Source organism: Haliaeetus leucocephalus, unplaced genomic scaffold, assembly GCF_000737465.1.
Source record: "Haliaeetus leucocephalus isolate CR32 unplaced genomic scaffold, Haliaeetus_leucocephalus-4.0 Scaffold450, whole genome shotgun sequence".
Lineage (NCBI taxonomy): Eukaryota > Metazoa > Chordata > Aves > Accipitriformes > Accipitridae > Haliaeetus > Haliaeetus leucocephalus.
Window position 1 is genome coordinate 19,092,617 of NW_010972886.1, and position 21,594 is coordinate 19,114,210.

At 37.3% G+C, this 21,594-nt stretch overlaps 1 protein-coding gene across 2 annotated transcripts in view; it reads right to left on the reverse strand.

Annotated features, from left to right (window-relative positions):
* The window catches only part of XRN2 (5'-3' exoribonuclease 2), a 52,035-nt gene that overhangs the window by 29,289 nt on the left and 1,152 nt on the right, over window positions 1-21,594 (reverse strand). Inside the window, exons 2-17 of one of the 2 annotated variants that reach the window (XM_010574907.1) lie at window positions 15,613-15,740; window positions 15,421-15,532; window positions 13,815-13,926; window positions 12,624-12,682; window positions 12,455-12,544; window positions 11,304-11,376; window positions 11,147-11,197; window positions 10,640-10,797; window positions 10,150-10,224; window positions 9,914-10,047; window positions 9,764-9,821; window positions 9,565-9,672; window positions 8,442-8,486; window positions 7,097-7,228; window positions 5,656-5,774; window positions 2,416-2,551 (exon numbers count right to left, since the gene is read on the reverse strand). In XM_010574907.1, the coding sequence (XP_010573209.1) occupies window positions 2,416-2,551; window positions 5,656-5,774; window positions 7,097-7,228; window positions 8,442-8,486; window positions 9,565-9,672; window positions 9,764-9,821; window positions 9,914-10,047; window positions 10,150-10,224; window positions 10,640-10,797; window positions 11,147-11,197; window positions 11,304-11,376; window positions 12,455-12,544; window positions 12,624-12,682; window positions 13,815-13,926; window positions 15,421-15,532; window positions 15,613-15,740 (1,590 nt within the window). Of the gene's footprint in view, window positions 1-2,415; window positions 2,552-5,655; window positions 5,775-7,096; window positions 7,229-8,441; window positions 8,487-9,564; window positions 9,673-9,763; window positions 9,822-9,913; window positions 10,048-10,149; window positions 10,225-10,639; window positions 10,798-11,146; window positions 11,198-11,303; window positions 11,377-12,454; window positions 12,545-12,623; window positions 12,683-13,024; window positions 13,088-13,814; window positions 13,927-15,420; window positions 15,533-15,612; window positions 15,741-21,594 lie in introns of those variants that run through there. The other variant, XM_010574908.1, reaches the window with a different exon arrangement.

Genomic DNA, 21,594 nt, shown 5'->3' on the forward strand with positions numbered 1-21,594 from the left:
TTTGACTTCCAATTCTGAATAAGTAAATGTCAATGAGACTCCTCCAGTGTTATTTTTGGTATAAAATTACAGAGACTGTAATTATTATATGTAATTCTTCAGATGGTCTCACTATGTTTCAAAAGCCAGGTGGATTGTTTCTTTCTTTTTTTCTTTTTTTTTTTTCCCCCTCTCCAAACAGATGTTCCCACTAGTGGAACATGATCTGCATTATTAGCTTTTTATAAGAACAGAAAAGCACATAATGTATTCTGTCAGAAGTTTTATGGACAATGAGCAGTAGTTATTGGAAGCAATTCTTATTATGGTAAAAAGAAAAAAAAACACAAACAAACAAAAACCATCAAGCGAACCTGTTTTGAAATTCCCCCAGTCCAACAGCTTCCTAATCTAACTTCCATATGGACAGAAAGTGATTTGATTGCTGCTCCATACCGATCCAACAGACTGCCCATGTACAGCAGGTTACAGTATCCTGCCTACACACAGTTCTGTTATACGAGTATAAACAGCAGCACATGCAAGTATTTCATTGCTGCACTATTTTAAGTCTGCAATGGAATTTTTATAAGGTCTAGAAAGAGACTTGTCTTCTTTTCGAGTAATCTGAATATGAAGCAAAAGTGCAAAACCAAAGCCCTAAACGTTTGTGTACTTTCATCAAGTTTTCCTTCGGAACATTTCTAAACCAGAAAATATTTTCCGTACAGTCACTTTTCCTTGACATCTGATTAGCAGTCCTTCTCAATTTTCGTGAGAGCACTATGGTCCTGCCTGAAGTTGCTGTCAACCTCACAGATTTATTTTCTTTGCAACTGTAATGATCTGTCACTTCTATATGCATCAGTCACTTCAGCCACCACATCTACAAACTCAGAAGGACAAGAAGTCACCTACATAGATCTCAATAACTAAATTCGTTTTACAAGCTAAACTAGCAAGTGTTGCATAGGGACTTGCCCATATTGTTTTAAGTTTGGTATATGCCTGTCTTCCAGCTCCTATACATTTAAAGCCACAAATTTCTCAACTGTGCACATGCAAACGCAACCCTGGTTTGAACAGTTACAAAAGCACACAATGATGTCTGCACAAGGCCATCGCCACTGATCAAAGCAATGAACGCACACCCCATGCACACTTCTTTGCATAAAACAAACTTAATTTTACAACAAACTTAATTTTACAATCTTCAGATGAGTATAAATATTTTGGTCACCTTGTAAATATTATCTCAGTTTTGCCATATACTCCCTTCCTCTAAGCCCTTCAGTTTCCCTTAAAATCCAGACTTTTGCAGTGGTTTTGTACTACTGCATTACTGAAGGTCACACTGACATTTTTCCAGCAAGTAGACACCTACAGCTAATCTGAAGATTCATTTATACACTCTGAAGACATATGGGCATGTATAGAGTTCTAGGAATATATCTTGCCATGGTTAACAGGAACACTGTTTGCTTTCAGCAGACCTTAACTGTACACAGGATCATGGGAATTTCCACCTATAGGTGGAAATAGGTGTCCGGGTGACATTTGTCCCTTGCAAAAGGAGCTACTCAAGGACGTGGAGAGCTCAGCTCCCCTGCAGATCAACTGCAACAGACTTGCAAACCTTAAACCCTGTGATTTTCACCTACCATAACATGCAAGTCGGAGCCCAAACTCAACTAATGAATACAGTGGAAGGGAAGGGAACGTACTCCCGTTTTGTTCCCAAGGGGGGTGGGGGGGAAGTGGGGAAAGGAGTACACATTAAAATAAACTAACTTTAAGACTGCATAGTTTTTTGCAGGCATGCGAGGTATTTGCCCTGCCTGTGCTCTAAGTTGGGCAGGTGTGAGCCACCTATGAAAAATGTGCAGTTTTATCAACATGGCACTGCGCTCAAGCTACAAAGCCCTGCTGAGACAGATAAACTTCATTGGTTCAAGCACATTCTGTTCCCAGGTCACACACAAAATAGAACTTACTTTGTCTTCAGGGCACGAAGCTAGTTATTAACCATCAGTGCAACAAACCCCAATATGTCTAACTAATCTCCTGCCAATCTGACATCTCAATTATCGAAAGATTTAAATCAGATACAGATTACTTCAATCACAATACACTTCATAGGACATCATTACAATCTATGGAGGAGACTGACAACTCTGTTCCTTTCGAATTCTTACTAGCATTTCACAGGCTTTGTCCTTTGTTCACTCATTTAGTCATCTGCAATTTCACTACGCATGGCTATGCATTGCAAAGGAAAAATATGCATCAGTCCTTAATAAACTAACAAGCGCTGTTACTGTGAGAAACAAAAACTGCATTCAAATCTTGAGCGTCAAATAGATTGGGCACCCTGAAAAGAAATAGGGTGCAGACACAAAAGAAAACTGAAGTTTCAGAGACGAAATTTTTAAGTACCTGATAATAATATCTGAGAACCCAGCAAAGCCCTTCCACATAGGACTGTACAACTTTACGACGGAATTTCTCATCAGATGCATCAACATCAAATTTGTTCTTATAGTAGCGCTGTTTCCAACCAGTTTCCCATAACCTGCATAACAAACACCAAAAGATGTCAATACATGTTAATATATGCATATTTACATATCTGAATTAAAGTATAAGGCAAAGTCACTCGCTACTTCAATTCCCATTTTCATACAATTTAAATGAAAGCATAAAAACTGGTACTCAACAGCAAGAGAATAAAATTTGATGGTTGGATTCATAGAAAATCCAGATTAAATTCTGAAGCTACCATCCTGATAAACATGTCTTCAAAGTACTTATTAGAAGCAGGGTAGATTTTCAAACGCGTGCCTGCTGCTGTCACAATTTTTCAGAACAATATTGTTCCTAGTCGGCAATTTCATCTTTCTTGTCAGGAATCTACTATCAGAACTGCCATTTGAACTTTGTTCTTTAACTCTTCCAACCACTAGAAAGAGAAAAAACTCTTCCCCTTCCTTATTTTGTTTAAGCTACCCTAGGCCAAATCTTTATCTTACTGGAATACCTTCTCACATCAAGTTCATTCCTCTATTCTTAATGGCCGTCTCAAGCAGAAAAGTGATATAGTTTCTGTGCTACTCAAAATATGAAGTAAGCAAATAGATAATAAGCAGCAGCAGCTTCATTTCTATATTATATTGCTGTTCAGACAAGCTATGATTACCAGCAGAATCATATGCAACTCAGGAATCCTGTGCTTGCTGGCTCACATCAGACGAGTTCCCTTTTACACAGGGATTTTCAATCTTTCATGCCAGTGATGGATACTGGAGTCAAAAGAGCCATCTCAGACACCATTTATCCTTGCTTCACACAGCTCCCCCTTATGTCTGTCTACAGGTGGGGCAGGGGAAGACAACGACTTGCTCATCTTTGACAGACAAGCATCTGAATCCGACAGCTCTACTGTATAACATTAGGAACAAAGTGAATAATGTGCTATATTGTGCCACATTTCAAGCAAGAATGTTCTGTGAAGATTAACAGTAAGCACAGACCATAGGCTCCTCGCAAAACTGAAAAGGCAGAGGGAACGCAGCTGTGGTGGGCATGGGCAGCAACAGGAATGACTGCCTACAGACTCCAGAACTTTTCCTCCTTGGACATTTTGCCCGCTTACTACATCTGCTGTGCCTCCTGTCATTCAATAGGTGACGTCAATTTTGAGAGAACAGTTGTGCCACAAGCAAGCCATATATTAAAATGCACATGAAACTTCAAGTTGTTAGTCCTAACAGACATGATGGAACCTTGGGGGAAATTCCAGTCCAATTCAGAGACTGCCATCTAAAAAGGTAGTTTAAGTAATGGAAAGATTAAGATCTACTTAACACTTGTTTCAATCATGATGTCATGCTTCAGAACTGGCCTCCCTCATAAAACTACTTGGGTTGTTTGTTTTGTTAGTTTGTTGGGGTTTTTTTAAATTCACCACAGTGCATGCATTTTACGCACACATATCTCAAAGTTCACATGAATTTTGGTATTCAAGTGAACTAGAGTAAAGCAAATTACAACTCTGATTTAGAAACTGTTAAATCAGATAATCCCTTAACAATGATTTTTTTTTTTTAATATAATTTTATTCTCAACAATTCAAAACTTGGCATTGATTATCACATCTGAAAACCACTATGCAAGATGCCTTTCCACAAAGGCTGTGACTACTTTAAATTACATACAGAATCTGAAGCACACAAGTAACCTGCAAGGTCAACTCAAACTTACACTTGCCAGAATCTCATAGAGCAATAAATATAGCATATGAAGCCTTTAAGAGAGAGTAAAGATCGATTTATGCTTTTTTACATGATGCATATCCTTTTGGTTTTGCAAAAAAGATCTTCCCTTGCTTCTGTTTCTGTTGCCCAGTACAGAGATACGTTTTAAAATCTGACCTGAACTAGTTCAGAGATGATTCAAACTGATGAGGAGGTAGAAAAACCGAGAGATGTTTTCAAGACTTTAAGAAAGCCAGGTGAGCAAGGACAGAGCTACTTGTGCTAAAGTCTTGAAGGACAGAGTGAAGAATAGCTGCAGTCTATGAGCATCTGACCCTAGGAGCTCCCTGCAGCTAGACACTTGCATAAATTCAAAAACCTCTCCATAAGATAACAAAAAACAATCTGCTAGCTGACTAGAACTATTTGTTATAGTTTTAAAGTCAATCTAAATAGAAAATATATTTTTGTAAACAACTTTGTTGCATCCAGTACATTTATGCAGTTGTTTAAACATTAAAATTTATCCTGATTTTAGATAAAAATTCTGCTTGACTGATAAAAAAAATAAATCAATCCATTCAGATCTGCACATACAGGAAAGAAAATAAGAATGAGAGCTAGAATATCCAATATTGGAAGATCTGATGAGCTAGATATCACAAATATGTCACAACAGTAGTCTCAGACACTAGTGATCAGTACTTCACAATGAAGTAACACTTACTGTTTTCCCATTTCCACCTACGTTCCCTGACTCTACAGAAAACAAAACCCTACTGGTTGCATTTATGAGGGCAGAACCTTTAACAAAAAATTATAAGGCCTTCACCCTCAACTTAAAGGGCAATAGGTTGATTTAAACCTTTGATAAATGCAGACTCACTGGTAATTCACTGTCAGTTAATTCTCATAAAATTCCTATCCCTTCATCATCTAGGGATCAGCTGTCCTAAGACATTTAAAGAACTCATCGTAAAACAAAACAAGGCCTGCTACAAATCAAAGATGGAGGAAAACATATTGTGAAAATCAAGATAAATAATGCTGCACACGTGAATATAACTGAATTTTATGGGTTAAATAGCTCAAAAATTCAACTGCAAAACAGCGGCATTCAGCTCACATAATCAAAGCTGAACAGTGAATATCTAGCCAATCTAGTGCTTGGTCTCAAAGGGAGTAGTGGCTTGGAGGACGAAAACCTGCATGCATACTAATCTAGATACTTAGATTTAACAGCTATAGCTTACACATCTCACTGGAATTTACTGAATATTCTAACCCTCCACATTAATTACCGGTGGATAAAAAGATCATAGAAAAGCATCTGAAGGCACTGCTGCACTAACCTAAATGGCATTAATTAGACTGCATCTATTTCAGCAATTTGCTAACAAAGTGCTACAAAAAATGGCTTCACCTGATATTATCCTCTGGCTCAGGTTCACTGTCACTATCTTCAGCTTTTCGCTTAATTCCTCCTGCCAGGGATGGGCTGCCATCAGAAGTGAGGCTGGTATTTGGAGATGATGAAGTTGTCTAGGGTCAGAATTATGAGAGATAAATAGGGGGGGGATTTATTAGGCATTTTAAATTCAAGTTAAAGTTAACAGCTTTGTGATAATCACATGCATTTTTTTTAGTTCCCCAAAAACTCAAGGCAAAAGCTACACAATGCCTAAGCTATTAAGTCAAGTAGCAAAAGAAAAGAACACATCTTTGCATTAAAAGGCTGGCATTGATACACACGGGCAAAAAGTTAATTGTATTTGAGAAAGAAAAAGATGCAATAAACAAGACAGTATAAACTGATAAAACATGCCATTTTTTATATATTCCAGTTTTGGAATACAGCTGTTTTCTCTAGTCCTACAGCTTACGTTACAACTTCATTTTACAGCAACAGTGAAAAATGCATATGCAGACTACTGTAAAAATGCTGCTTGTAAGTTTCTTCACAACAGATCTTTTAAACTCCTTTCAAGTTTATCTATTTTAATACTACAGAGTCTAAAAGAAACTTCTCCCATTCCATAAAGGAACTGATTTGCTTAACTCATATGCAAAAATTTCAAGGTTAAAAGGGAAGAATAGCAGAAATTGTACTTTGAAAAAGCATATTGTATTTATTTAGACTTAAGAGACAGAACACACATCTTTATGAGGAAAAGGACCTTTAATTTGTTCACTGTTTGGATGAAAACTTATGCTCAGAAACAAAACAATTGTCATAATTATTATTTGAAGTTAACAATCAAGACTTCTAACAGAGCACTCAACTTATTTCCACTTTTCCCTCACTTTCTAATACCTTTCCAAAACCCTCATCTAAGTTTCTCCTCTTCCCAGTGAAAAGCAATGCTTTGCAAAGTAAAAGCAGCTGACAAGCACATAGCTATGCAAATCACAAATTTCCGAAATACAGATATTTATGTTTGTGTGTGTATACAAATTCCAAAAAGAACATTAAAAGACCTCCAGCTCAGGTATTCAGTTTGTCTCTCTCACAAACCTACTGAGGAAGTTCCTAAACCTGTACTCACAAGGAGGTTTGACTCCACAAGTACTAAACAAGTTTGGGGAGAAAAGCCACCGTATTTGACTCAGATGCATTCATCTCACACTTGCCCTCCCAGAGCTATTTAACAAGCGGTATCATACCAAACATTAAAATGAAGAACACAATTTTATTCAAGTAGTCTCACAAAAATTGGTTATTAAAAGCTGCTTCCTTGAAAAATAAATCTTTTGGTGTCTGCTTTTCAAGAAAGCTTGATAGGGTAGAGAAAAACGTGTCCAGAGTAACATAGGATGCGATTATTTCCCCTTCTATGTGTAAATACCTTTGAACATCTACTTACAGAATTCTGTCTGTCATGCATTCTCATCTCAAAGGCGGCTTGTCTAGGGTTACTGATTGCCTGAGGACTAGATCGATTTCCCAGAGCTTGAGGGGAGAACTGTCCACCAGGAATAAAAGAAGGCTGATCCCTCTAAAAGATAAATATATACAAGTGTACTGAAAAAGCTGTGTAATCTCCACAGCAGCGTGATGATGCTCTCTCACAATTTTCAGATTAACATGTTATATAAAACAAGCATGATTTACTCACTCACTCAGTTCAGCTTAAATTAGTTAACAATCTCAATCAGACATAAGATGACAAAAGTGAGACCCTTATATTCCTATAATTTATTAAGCTCTTTAAAACAAATCCAAAACAAACAACCAAACTCACAAACACTGCATTTTGTGCCCATGTTCTTTCTAGGTAGGCTGAAAGGCAGTTTTTTGGGGAAGTGAGACTTCATCTAACTTAATGGGAAGAACATATTCTTTGTAAGGAAAGTGAATAACCTCTTCCACTCTAACAGGGATAGTCAGAAAATATGTAATTTAAAAAATAAACACAAGATCTAAGTAGTACTCAGAGTAGGGATATCACATGCCCTGAAAGTTTTGGAAGCTACATTTATCTGAACGTCCTAACCAAGAACAAAGCTATGTTGAAAGGAACATACAAGAGCCCATTTTTAAAACATCAGAATATTTTTTGAATAGAAGAAAATTCAACATTGTCCCAATAACATAATTTTAAAGAATTCAGCTTACATGGGTCAGAAAGGGCTAACACGTTCCCACAACAGCTAATGCTTCTCTATTACATTTGAGAGATATTTGGTAACACTGACTTGCTTGCAAGCAGAATGCGAGATAACTATAGTTTGGGGTAAGCCTTCCTTGCTTTTTTAGAAACATGCCTCTAATCAAGCAAATCCATTTAATGCAAACTGGTATACATATTTAAACCTAAACTCTTATGCTAAACTCCATTGCCCTCAGCAATACAATTGCTGAGAAAACTTGTGTCAATGCATGGAAAAGTAATTCCTGTACAGTGACCATGCTGAAGCATTACTAAATAGTCATGAAAGTGCAGATTTGTGTAGATTTGAGGGATACAGCTATCATCCAGCACATTCAACACTCTCCCTCCTTTCCCTTTTAAGAAACCTTTAATATGCAATTCCTTCTTTCAAAGCTCCAGTCTACAAAGAGCCATGAAAAAACCCTTTAAAATAGTTTAATCACAGGCCAGAAAATACCATGATTACAACTGCAGTTTCAACCAACACATCTGCTGAAAGCTATAGGATACATTTTAATTCTTGCTAGTTTTTGCATTGTGAAAGGAATTAATTTACCTTCATTCTTTTTCTTTTTTCTTTCTGCCGTCTTTTAAAGTTATCCTAAAAAGAATAAAGAGAAATAAAGTCAGTCAAGCATACGGATTTCTTGGAAAAATATTTCACTGTAATCCTCTACTGACCATAAGGCCATAGGGTTTTTAAGGTAATGTTCTGAATAAGATGTAGGTCAATTCTTGTGTCTGTAAATCCAATGGAAATGGGATACAATTTTCTACCCTACCCTGAAAACCTATGGGTGAAAAAGTAGCTGTGTATTCAAAGCCCCACAATTTCAGTAATGGCTTATATCATATACTAAGTTTAGTTAGAGCCTTACTTCAAGGTCACAGCAGTGTCAAAGGACACAAGCTCCTTGCCTGCACTGGAACAGCCACCCGAAAAAAAAAAAAAAAGTAGGAGACATTAAAGTCCTAGAAACAGGAAAAGAGGAGGCTCAAGGGAAGATATTTCTTATTCTTGGGCCATAGAAACTGAAAACTTGAACTTCAAATTGGCATTTGCACTTCAAGAGAGGTGCAGGCTGCAGCAATTATAAACAAAACATTTTGCCAGCACCAGCACAGTATTTTTTGATTGGAAAGTAAACACAATTCTGCTCTTTCACTCACAAGGTGTTTTATCCCCTGTACTTAATGAATAAAGTGGAATATTTCTGCAAAAAACTGCATAAAAGGCAGAGACAGACCAGAAGAACAATTTATGGACACATTTCAAATGGCAGTACTACACAGCAAGAATGCACTTGGAATTCAAATTTAGTATTTCACCCCTGGTCACGGCTTGCACTTCCACAAGTTGCAGTAAATTACAAAACAATTCCTTCTTCAGTTTTCATAGCGGCTATTCAAAAAGCTGCAGGCAGTTAACAGAACTCACATACAGTTTTCATTTTGCTGTTACTTGGGATAACAATCAGAAAAACAGTCCTTGCAGTCCAGGAAAAGAAAATCAACTGGAAGCACGCAATTCTTTTTTGAGTATGGAGGAATTCACTAGAGATTATAACAAAAAAATAGAAAGTTTGGTTTTTTTCCTTATTCTGTTAAAGGAGTGTCACAGTCTAGCAGTAACGCATGTGATTAAAACCAAACACCAAGAATGTAACAAAAAAAATTACATCATCATCTTTCCTCTTTTTGAAAATACTATCTTCAACTTCTCCAACAGCTAACATGATCATCTGGACCCGCTGTAGGTTGACAAAACCACTTTCTGTGAGGTACCCCTGCAAATCAGAAAATAATATAGTTGAAAAACAAGCCTATTTTTTTAGCGAACACCCAGATATTTTTAAAGAAAAAGCAAAAAAAATTTACCCCAGTTTTGTGCACCACATTTTTATATATGTTAACCAAGCGATCAATTGCTCCCTCCCTAAAAACAAACAAACAAAAGCATGAGATTCTTATAATTTAAAACCACAGTAGGTATAGTTGCAGGAAAAAACCCCATATATTCTCATCTACCTGATCTCCAAAGATGGCAGATGAGGAAGAAAGTCATTTCCCACAAAGAAGCACATAAAGACCCAGTCATCAACACTTCTTTCAAAATCAAAAGTGAAAGGCAAACTGGCCATAGTGAGTTCTCTTTCCAAATACTGCAACACACACACAAAAGAAAAAGGACATTAGAAAACACTGTGTATGGAGTTTAAAAGTATTGTTTATATAAAGCAGACATAGTCACTGCTTCAACATACCTCTCGCAAAACACATAATCGGATGAAGATAAATTCTTGTTCAGCAATAGGAAGACTGTCTGCAAACTGATCGTGCTAAAATAAGAGGAAAGAGTTGCATGACATCCAAGCTCACCTTAAAGTTTCTCAGCTCAATTTTAAAGGCTTACTTTGAGAGGAGTTAAGAGGTATACAAGCACAGTTTGTCAAGTTCTTATGCCAAGCATGCATTTTACTACTTTGCATGTCTTAAGTTACTGATCATTTTCACTCGCCAGTGAAAAAACAAAACAAAACGCCACAAGTGAGGATGTTAGGTTTGGCATAATATTTTGGTGCTACGGAAGTACAATTTTTACTCATTAATGTGAGAGGAAAGCTAGGTAATTCCAATAATATAATTTGCATTCTGTTTCAGCCAAAACCAACAGCAAGAACAATTTAAGGATCTCATTAAAACATAAATTAGCTTACAGACAAAAACAATTTCTAGAAATAGCAAAATTCTTACCTTGCCTTGTTTTTCTCTGGGCAAACCTTGGCAATCCTTAACCTCATGACCCATCTGGTTACAAAGAGCACATGGCTTGGGTTTATTTGGTTTAAACTCTTCCCTAATTATAGTGAAGTTTGGTTCATGTGTAGCTAAGCCAAGCATGATCAGATCAGCTACCAATCAAAAGACAATAATAAAATAGAATGAAGGACAGATACTATTAATCTTTTTTTAAAAAAAATAAAAGTTTAAAAGCAAACTACATTCTACCTTAACCAAGTGTGAACACACAGATGTGCTTACCCACAAACTACCCAGACAGCACAACTAAGTGAAAGTTAGCCCTTCAGCTACAGACAGTGCTAGATCTTTTCCCATATATTACACAGAGCGTTCAAAAACTAACAAACACACTGTATTATTTACACAAATACAAGTGAAACCCTAAAAACTACAGCCCAACTCAAACAAAACAGCACAAGAAAGCTTAATAGGACATATTGCTAGCAAAAGAGAACTCACCGTCAGCCCCACACAGACAATGATGAGTGTTTGGGTCGTGGTTTGGTTGAGCTATACAAAAGAAAATTACATTTAGTCAACCAAAGTGACGTAAAATAAATTACTACTGACCATACCTTAATTTAAAACAAAATGTTCACATTTATTTGAATTTTACCTCTTTGTCTTCTAATGTAATCCATGATTTTATGTTCACCTTCACCAGGAGCACTAGCATCAGACAAAATAACCTGTGAAACATTTAAATTATGTAAACAATTTATGCCACCATAGTAAAAAACCAACTTATGTAGTTCATATACTGAATCTGACTTATGAATACTTGAAATTTTAATCTATAGTTTTAACTAAAATATTATGATTCAAAATGAAATTAATTAATGAGTTTGGAACCAATTAATAGACCTTCATTTTCTTCTACTAATTCTAGGATGAAGCTGACATATTGATTCAAATACCACTGAACTTATCACATCATTAAGTAACATAATTTATCAGAAAACTTCAAATATCAGGGCAATTGAAATATGCACTAGAGAACTAATAGATAAAGCAGACATATGTCTGCTTCCCTTTACGTCTTCTAAACGCGTAGATACACTGATACATTATCACATTATACACTTCCTTACACTGATGTCCAGATGAGCATTAGCGTTTATAATTCCCTCCATCAGACATGAGTTGTAAGCAGAGTCAACTGCCCTCTAATTAGACCACTTTAACAGTCAACTTATGGAAAATAAAACAGACAGCTGCATCTGAGAAGACTGACTACTCTGCGCTCTTGTACAGAGCAAACACACAGCGTTGTCAGAAACAAAACTCAGTGGGAGTAGAGTGGTTGAGGAACAGGAGGAGAGAATTTCAAAGTCCAGAAAACTGCCTGTTATCTATTGTCATCCATCATTAGAATAACAGAGAAAATGCAGCCTACCTGAGGTAGCAAACGAGTTAAAAAAGAAACAGTGAAAAGAATACATATACAATGTATCTTGACACTTTTCTCCAAAAGAAGAAAAACTATTCCTAAAACCCTGTCTCCCATTATATCAAATTGTGGCTTCTACTATCAAAGCTTTTCATTGCTCTTAAATGAAATCAAAACAAACGGTGCTGTTAGATTGAGTTATTAGGATGAAATGTATCTCTGAAGTCCCAGCAGAATGTGCAAGTTGGTCCACTATTAATAACCACACAATGCCAGAAGATGAGACAAATCTGTTAAGTTTATATTTTTCAATCATATCTCAACCCAGCCTAACAGATCACCTTAATTTTCCTGAAGTATGAAGCTGTGAAACTTACTGTCAAATTCTTCCACCCTGGGTCACTGTTCAAACGGTCAGCAATGTAATAGCGGAGACATTTAGCAAGATTGTCCATAAACTCAGTTCCCTAAAAAGTGACAGAAGAAGATAAATTAAACCTTCATTCAGACACTGGCAATTGTTGGTTAAAGCGCAAGATTACTTACCGGGGTAATACAGTTGCTGTCAAACCTCTCTTTCACTTCTTCTGGAGGAAGAATGCCACCTAGAGCGATAAAAACATTTAACAGAAGTAAAATACATTAGAACATTAAAAACATTTTTGCATGACAAACCCAGATGGCTCCCCTGATAACAACTAGCACTTATTGAAAATTAGTTTGTTAAAAACAAAACAAAACAAAAAACCAAACCCCAAACCAACAAAACTAAAACAGCTCTTACCATTATATTATCTCCATCTTAATATAAGGTGTTAGTATATTTACAAACATTACTTCAGGAAAGTGATTTCACTACCTATTCTGTCAAAAGACTGTGAAAGAAATCTCAAAGAAACTAAGCTTGCTAAATGAGATAAAACATTAGGAAATAATTATTTTCTTACATATTCTCCCCTATGTTTCCACTATCTATTCACTTGGGCTCAAACACAGGGTTACACCAACTTCTCTCATCTCTGAGCTTCATAAAGGGTCTTCGTAGTCTAGAAATGCTACAGGAAGAAATGTTAAAAAAGTTTTTGTCCTCCCTTTTTAATCCCTAACTAGGTTACACAATGGCCCTCTCACTTGGGCTACAGTATTCATTCCTCCTACACAGTCACCTGAATTAATTGCTCCAGCCCAGACAGCATGCTTCAGCTACACACACTCCTTTCACTCGAGTCATGTCACTGTCACCCTTAGGAAGTTGCACTGACTTTGTGTCCTCACTGAGTTTAGAGTTTCCACTGTCAAGTAACTACCCTTGCTTGCAGTTCATTATTCCTCTGCAGCGTTATTTTCATTTGATCCCTGCTTTTAAGCCTCAACTCTCCTTTCAACAAGCCCTACAAATTTGTACTTCCTTCCATAAGCGTTTTGGTTAGTTTCCCAGTACTACATTTATCTCTGCTCTTCTCTTCAATTTTTTTTCCAAAGGAATTAAGAGTATTCAATACAAATCCATTTCAGGCAGGAGACAGAAGAAGAAAAGAGTGACATTTTGTTTTATCTTAGTTCTTAACTTTGGAAAACACAGATCCATCCTTCTGAAGGCTTGCTATCCCCCTCCTTCTCCTAGTAACACACAGACAAATACCCACTAAGCAAGACATCTCTTTTCTAAACCTCACTGAAGTATTCAAAACAAGTTGACTCTCACTTGAGAAACCTGAGACATGGTCACAGTTCTACCTTTTGCCAGAATTTCTCGTCTTATTTTTTGCTTCTCTTCAGCAGCTTCCATGCCCTCCTTTGATGCTCTGAATCTTCTTGACCGCTGTTGATTCATTTTTGCACGTGGAGCCTAAAAAAAGGTATCATAATGCTTGGTTCAGCTATTGCATCTGGACAATCACTTCCTTTCTGCTAGTTGTTTTTGGTAGCCAAGACAAGTCTTTTGAAGTTGGTCAGTCTGTAGTTATCCAAGCATTTAACAAGATATCAGTCTAAACCGTAACTGAAACAAGGATTTGTTGTCCCTCCCTCGTGTCACCACTTGCTCTCATATAGCAGCACTGGGAGCTGGACATGTTTCTGAATAGGTCTCTTAAGCTTCTCCGTGTGGTAGGCCAGCAGCATGCACAGCTGTACCCCCATCTCAGAAATCCACAATGCTCAAGGATTCAAAGTTTCCCTTGCAATATAAATGAAACTTACAGTGACATGTATCTGAAACCATTATTTATTACATACCCTTTCTCCAACAAGAAACTCCTAACAATTGTATTTATAACTCTCTTGAAAACAAAAAGACTACAGCAGACAGTAGTTAGCTATTACTTATGGCAGGAATGTTGGGGTTTTTTAAAAGGCTACATCAACATTTAGTTGCGATTGCTTCTATATAAAGTGCTTCTCTCACAATGTAGAATGACTGGCATTGAATCTTGTCCCTCTCTATTCTGTCACATTCCTCTCTATTCTATTGCATTTTGGGCCATACATATGCTGCATTCACTGAACATTGCCATATTCAGCCTCACCAACTTTTGTTTAGGTGCATGGCTAGGGATACTGGGGGAGGAGTGCGGTGGACTGTATTTATAATTACATCTCTGATATTTATCCATTCAAAAACAACACAATACACACATATGTTAGGAATTCCTGCACTTGAATTCAGGTTAAAAAATCTTTTTACTTAATGATACTCATTTTACCTTTGAGAAACTGAAAAGCCTAGAAAAACAGCCAAAGCTTAAGAGACCTATCAGCAGTCTCTGCTAGGCTATTTTGGCATCTTTCACCGAGACTACGCAATCTGGATAGAAAAATACTCAGTAAAGCAAAGTTATTGAGAAAAGGTGGTATCTTTCACTAGACCAAATGATGTAGCAAGGGGAGATGAGGATCAGGTATGGAGAAAGACAAGCTTTCAGCCTCAAATATCCGTTAAGACTAGCCTGTGAAATATTCTGTAGCACAACTAAGTCACTGCCCGTTTTAAATGCACCTGCTTAAATGGTTTTCTCGTCTTTCCCTGCCTGCGGCATAAATTATTACTAAAGCCACAAACCAGAGGAACATAAGTAGTTTCAGAGTGTTACTGTCTTGCAGAAGCAAAGTTCAGACTGCAGTAGGCTACAGTAGCCAGCTCATACAACCCTGTGGACAACAAAACCCATGAATACTTTTAATTACCCTCACCAAAACTAAATTAACAGTTTATTTTACCTGTTGTTTCTCACGTTAGAAAACTATTTCCCAAAGGATCTTACGAGAGCAGATGACATCTTCCCTAATTTTAGAAACAGCCATTACTGGCTGCATATCAATAAATAAGTATATCAATACTTACTACTCCATCTATAGCCATGTAAAGAAGTCGCCTTGGTCTTACAATGTTGAAGATCCTGTCAATATACTCAAAAATTGCAACCATCATTTCATCTTCATTTTTGGGTGCTGGCCTAAAACGTAGAGCATTCAATTTAACATCTGAAATGCTATCAATAAATCCTATTTGTAAAGAGATAAAAAAATGCCTTACTTGTCTTCTGGATGCGTACAAGGGTGAATTATACCATTCATATCCAAATATAGGTTATCAAACTCCACCTCATTAGGGTTAGGTTTGCTTGTATCAATTGGAGCCTTGACGCCATTGCACTCTTTAGCCTGTGAATACAGTTGAAACAAATATTTCAGTACTTGAGTAGAGAATTATCACAAATAACCAAGAGGTATTAATGTACAGACTCATAAAAGTTTATTGTTTTCAAGGGAAGTAGGAAAAAAAGATAGAAACAAGCTACCCACAGAATTACCTGAAGATGCATGCTTACATTATTAAAATAGCACTGCCTTTTTTTTTTTTTTTAAGGTGTTTATAAACTAGCACAACTAGAAGATATTACGATGCGTTATGGCAGAGTTGGTTCATTTCTGTTGATCAGCATGTATTATAAACAAGATGTTTCCATATCTCATATTATTCAAGAAAGCAATTCCTTTTACTGCCAAGACTATACTGACTCCCTCAAAATCTAGCAAAGGGACTTCAAAGTTTATAATATGATGCTATAACTTCAACATGATAACCATGAAGAATCAAAATCTTTCTACTTTAAACACTTAGTGCCCCAGATTAACACATCCAAACAAACTTGCACCTCTGCCTTTTCTCACTGCAATCTGGTATTTAAGTCACACACACAACTGGGGGAGGCAGGACAGTAAAAGTGATTCACCTATGGCTGATGACATTGGAGCACAGCTGATGACGTGACAAGCCTCCCCAAAGTATATCAGCACATCCTGCTGAGCAAAGGACAATGAGATTTAACTAGAAAGAGGACTTTTCCCAGATTCCTCTACACAAAGAAAGGAGATTCTTTCAGATCCTACCAGCTGAATCTCCACTTTGGGTACATGTCTTACTTTTCCTCATGACTACCAAAATGCACTGAGATGCTCAAACCCCTGAACTTTTCAACTCCTACCTCTGAGTTTGTCTGTGGATATATTTGAAATTCTAAATAAAACTCAGTCCTTACCCTTCCACTTCCAAAAATAAGTAAACTTTTGACCCTAATGCTTCAGTTCTTCTACATCAGTGCTGCTTCTACTGCCAGGCTGCTGCCTAATGAACATGAAACTCAGGCTGCAGTTCAGATGGTAAACTTGAAACGAATTTATAATCGCCCTAAACCACCTATAGCCATCTATGTTCCTGTACTACTATGAGATGCTTGAACACTTACAGCAGGCTATACAAGGTAAACCCAGAAGTACAAAGAAAAAAAATCTCAGCTGAATTGGAAGTAATAAATAATCCCACATTATTTTGCATATGCTGTCACATCAGTGGCAAGCAACCATCTAGGTGAGAAGAACAGTCTCTCTAATCAGCCCCAGAGCAGAGACTGGAGTTGGCACTATAACACCTACATGAAAAACCTCATCCCCTTCTCCCAAGCTGTCAAAGCAAGCCGTTTTGAAACACTCGTGAGCGTTTCAGAGACTGGCTCCTCTGCAAGGTGGATTAGCAACCATGTTCAATTTTGTCTCCTCACCTTACATTTAGGGTTTGGGGTTTTTTGTTTTATTTGGGGTTTTGTTGTTGGTTTTTTGTTTGTTTGGAGTTTTTTTTAGTTTGGTCAAAAGGCTATTAGCAACACTCTTACTGCGATTGTGAGCAACTCGGCATTCTTTCTCAGCATTCTTTCTCCCTTTCAAAGCAATATCATCAGCCAAACATGTAAACCACTGAATTAAACACCAATAGCATCAGTGATGAAGAGACGTGAGCTGATCAAGAAAAAGTCAAATGATTTTCAGAGAAATTATGACTGGAAAGAGTTATATCGCAAAGTTGGAATGAAGTGTACTCTTGAATAGCTTGGCATAAAGTGAAATTAAACAAATGAATGTCATGTTATTATGTAAAGCTATGATCACAGTATTGCATGAGACAGATGGGAAAAACGTGATACTGCTGGTTCTCTCATTCACATGAAACTTATCGGCAGCTGATGAACCAACATCAAGCACTTACTCTGAACTTCTGTTTGCAGACTTGCTGCCCACTACTCATTTAATGAGTTCCCCACACCTCTCATACAGAGCTCAAACTATCAGATTCAAAAGTTAAAAAAACCCAAAACCTTACAGATTGTACCATCAACTTGCTTACAATTTTCCTGCTTAGAGTAGCAGCAGAACTAGCTGAACTTATCCCAGTCTTAAAAGGCAAAAATTAAAACTTCTCAGCAAAATAAGTCTTTATTCAGTATTTACATTTTCCACAGTTATAGGTATATGAAATTCTTTCAGGGCAATTTTGTGAAGTCATTTTGAAATAATTAACATTAAGCCCCTCTATTTCACTTCTTTAAAAGGGGTGAAATTTCTGCTAATTCACATCTGTCTTACACTATTCATCCAAATGAGTCAAATCCTGACAGATGAAATCCTGACCACTGTTTGCTTCCTTTACTGAACTTTCTAGAAGACAAGCACAAAAATTACATGGTTTTAGCAGAAACTAATTGTCAGGTGCAAACACTGCACTGTACCTTACAGTTCTAATAAAGTTACTCTGGGCAACCAAGACTTACAATTGTAAAAGAAGAGTATTCATTCTGGTTTACATCAGATAATGGGATGAGAAGCTTGCCTTGTGTTCTACTTGATCTTTCATCAAACCTCTTGCCAGAGCTAACTGTGACTCAGAAGATATCAAAGGCTTACAACTCTGTGATATGGAAAATAAAATTGCCCCTGTCACAGATCTTATTTTCTGTCTTGAAGGTAAAGCAAAATAAGTATGATCTTTTTCCGATGGCTTCGAAAGCCATTCAGTTTTCATCTGCATACCACTATGTCAGCAACTCCACCATTACATCCTCATAAACCAAACAGATTTTTAATGTAACAGCCTCGTAAAAGGTTTAAGTATCTGGGAATGATATCTCTTTTGATATAACTAAACTGTTCACTTTTAATCTACAGCCTCTTTTGAAACCATTGAAAATAGATCTTCAAATATGATACTTTAGGTGCGCTTTATTAATTCATAAGAATTTGATTAAGAATATTCTCTCCTGGATTTTGTATTATCTTCAAGATCTTCCTCTTATTCTTCCTGCTCAGCTTAAGAAGAAGATTAATCAGATTTAAGAAAAAGAAATAATCTAGCAATGTAAGAGAACAAGGATCAACTTTTTAATATTTCAAAGAGACAAGCTACTGGGAGATACAAAATTTCTGATTAGAGAGATTTATAGCAATCCTAAAATACACATAGAGCTGATTACATCGTGAGAGAAGTTTAAATTCATCTACAGTAAGACAAACTACAGCTTGTCACTACTGTCCTAGTCCGCTCTCAAATTTATAACCAGATTTGAATATAAAAAATTTTAATGAATATGATTTATCCATGTGCTGTCCTTACTGTAATTGCAACGTGCTCTTAAGCTGGAACAAAGCAATGTGGATGAGGACATCAGGATCTGGCACTTCAGTTACGGTAAGTCTAACTTGGCCCAATGGAATTTGTCATATCTTTCCATTTCTTCTAATAAAGAACATTCACTGTTATAAGCTCAATTATTAAAGAAAAAAAGACAATCACAAACTCAGTAAAACCAAGACTATACAAACCTTTACCTAAATATTAGAGCAGTTTTGATTACATAAAGATTAATCTAAATGTTTACAAATGTGATGAAAAAGACAAGTCTTCTGCTCTGAGAGAAAACTGTACTTAATTGTTACAGATTGCAGATATATTTGCTGTTTAAATTGTGACTGCTTTTAAATAGACAGATCTTAAAGCATTATCCAGAAGCAGCTGGACAAGCTTGTAAGACAAAAATGTAAAATACCCATTCATAGTAAAGACAAACCTGTAAAAGAATCTACTTTATGCTGTCAAAGCTCTACCTGCATCCTTCTGATCAGAAGAACACTGCTTCAAAACATCACAACTAAACGTCACCTCACAGTTACTGAGCACTGAGGCTATCTTGCCAGCATGGTTACAAATACGACAGGTAACTATTAAAGCTGCTGTCTAAACCGTCTAACTTTACTGCTGAAATGGATGTTCCTTCATGCAAGTGAACTTTTGACGTAATGAAGGAAAGGGGGATTTGGTGACTGAAAGGCTTGGACTGTACAGCCAGCTATGATGCTGACTGGAAGCAAAAAACCAAACTGTTCCTCTTTGCGAGTTCCCCACTTTGGTGAAAGGAGGATAAAGCAAACCAACTGGTGTGAATTGAAGACTAGTAGGATACACACACATGTTCAGGTGTTAGTACTCTGAAGACCCACAGTCCCAGCTGGGAGAGAGAGAACGCCACATCAACAGTCATATGCTCAATAGGTGTAGCTGGTAGAGAGACATTGTTCTCCAGTTCCCACCAAATACCCTTGCCACCTGCTTTTCTCCAGCAGATGCGAACACGACACATGTACCTGACAGCCCTCTAAACTGAGGGTTACCCAGATCCTCAGAATAGATCACATCAGAGATGACACAAAACCCAAGAGTTTGGTAGTGACCAGAACAATCCCTGCTAGCTGTTAACGGCTTATTCCAGAGTAAACACTCATACAAGCGGCTATTAAGCTACACTTGTAAACCCACAAACCACCTATTTCTATAACAGTTCCCCCAGGCAGACAAATCCTCAAAGCTTACCTATTCACTGGAATAAAAAACTCACTTCTTGCAGCTACAGGTAAAATGAACTTTGTGCTGACAGGCTAACTGAAACCACAATTGCAATAAAAACAAAAGAGTAACTCACAGTTTTAACTGTGCAACATTTGATTAATCCAAACCTATGATTCTGTTTCACTGTCTGAATCTGAAACACAAAAACACTGACCGTAACAAGAACTGAATACCAAAGCTGATCTGTCTGCCATTCGCATACACTGAAATCTTGCTGAAGGCGGGCAGGTAATACAAGCAGTCAAAAAACCCCAGTGTCAATACATAATTCAATCACTTTACTCTCTTTTCCCTTATCGTCTCTACCTTGCCCACACACTTCTATGTCCTTCACAGTAGAGTGTTTCCCAAATGTAAGGCACATCTCTCCCAGGGAAGGACAGGAGGTAGCAAAAAGGCGGCAGCCACAGCACATGCTCAGCTCTAGGGACACGAACTTTCAAAAACAGTACTACAAAGAAGAGCAGAATGCAGCTGGTACAACTTGACAAAAGATGATAACAATTACTTGGAAAAGCATACAGGAAAAACAGTTTGGGAACCATGAACTCAAGAGTTCATCTTCTCAGAAAAACTTTGGCTAAGTTAGCCCTGAAGAGAGTAACTTGCCATGCTCACTACACTGTAAACCTACCACAGTGCAGTTATTCAAATCCAATGCAAGTCTGTGCTGTCACTGAAGGGAGACAGCCCCGTCACTGAAGGGAGACAGCCCCATCCTCCTTGTCCCTTAGGATGGCAAAGCATTCACATAGCTGCAGCGCCGCGCACAAAGGAACCAGCCTAGCAAAAACATATAAACAAACATTATTTCAGCTGCGTTACTTCCCAGAAAGGGCTCCCCAGATAACCATACAGACCTCCGCGCTGATGCAAGGGAGAGGATAAGTATAAGCCATCAGCCGAAGGCAGTGACCAGCCAGCAAAAAGCAATCAACAAACCGTACCTACTATGAGTTGCAGGTTAGTGAAAACCACCTGTGGGTCCAGCAGCTAGGTTGGGACTAAGTCTTCACCAAAAAGCATCTTCTGTTGCTATGAAAAGCCAGATTTTAGAGGATGTCTTTGGAAAAATCAGCTCCCTGTTTGGGCAGGAGATATTTCTCCTATACTAGAAAATACCAGCAATGAGACAAAAAAAAGCTGAAGCTGCTCAAGTTTAAAGAGTACAACTACAGACTTGTTTTAAGTCTCGGATGCAAGTGTGACATCCTGTGTTGGTGGACACGTCAAAAAAAATTTAAAAATCAGAGTAAAGGAGGAAGCTGTAGAAAGATGTGAATA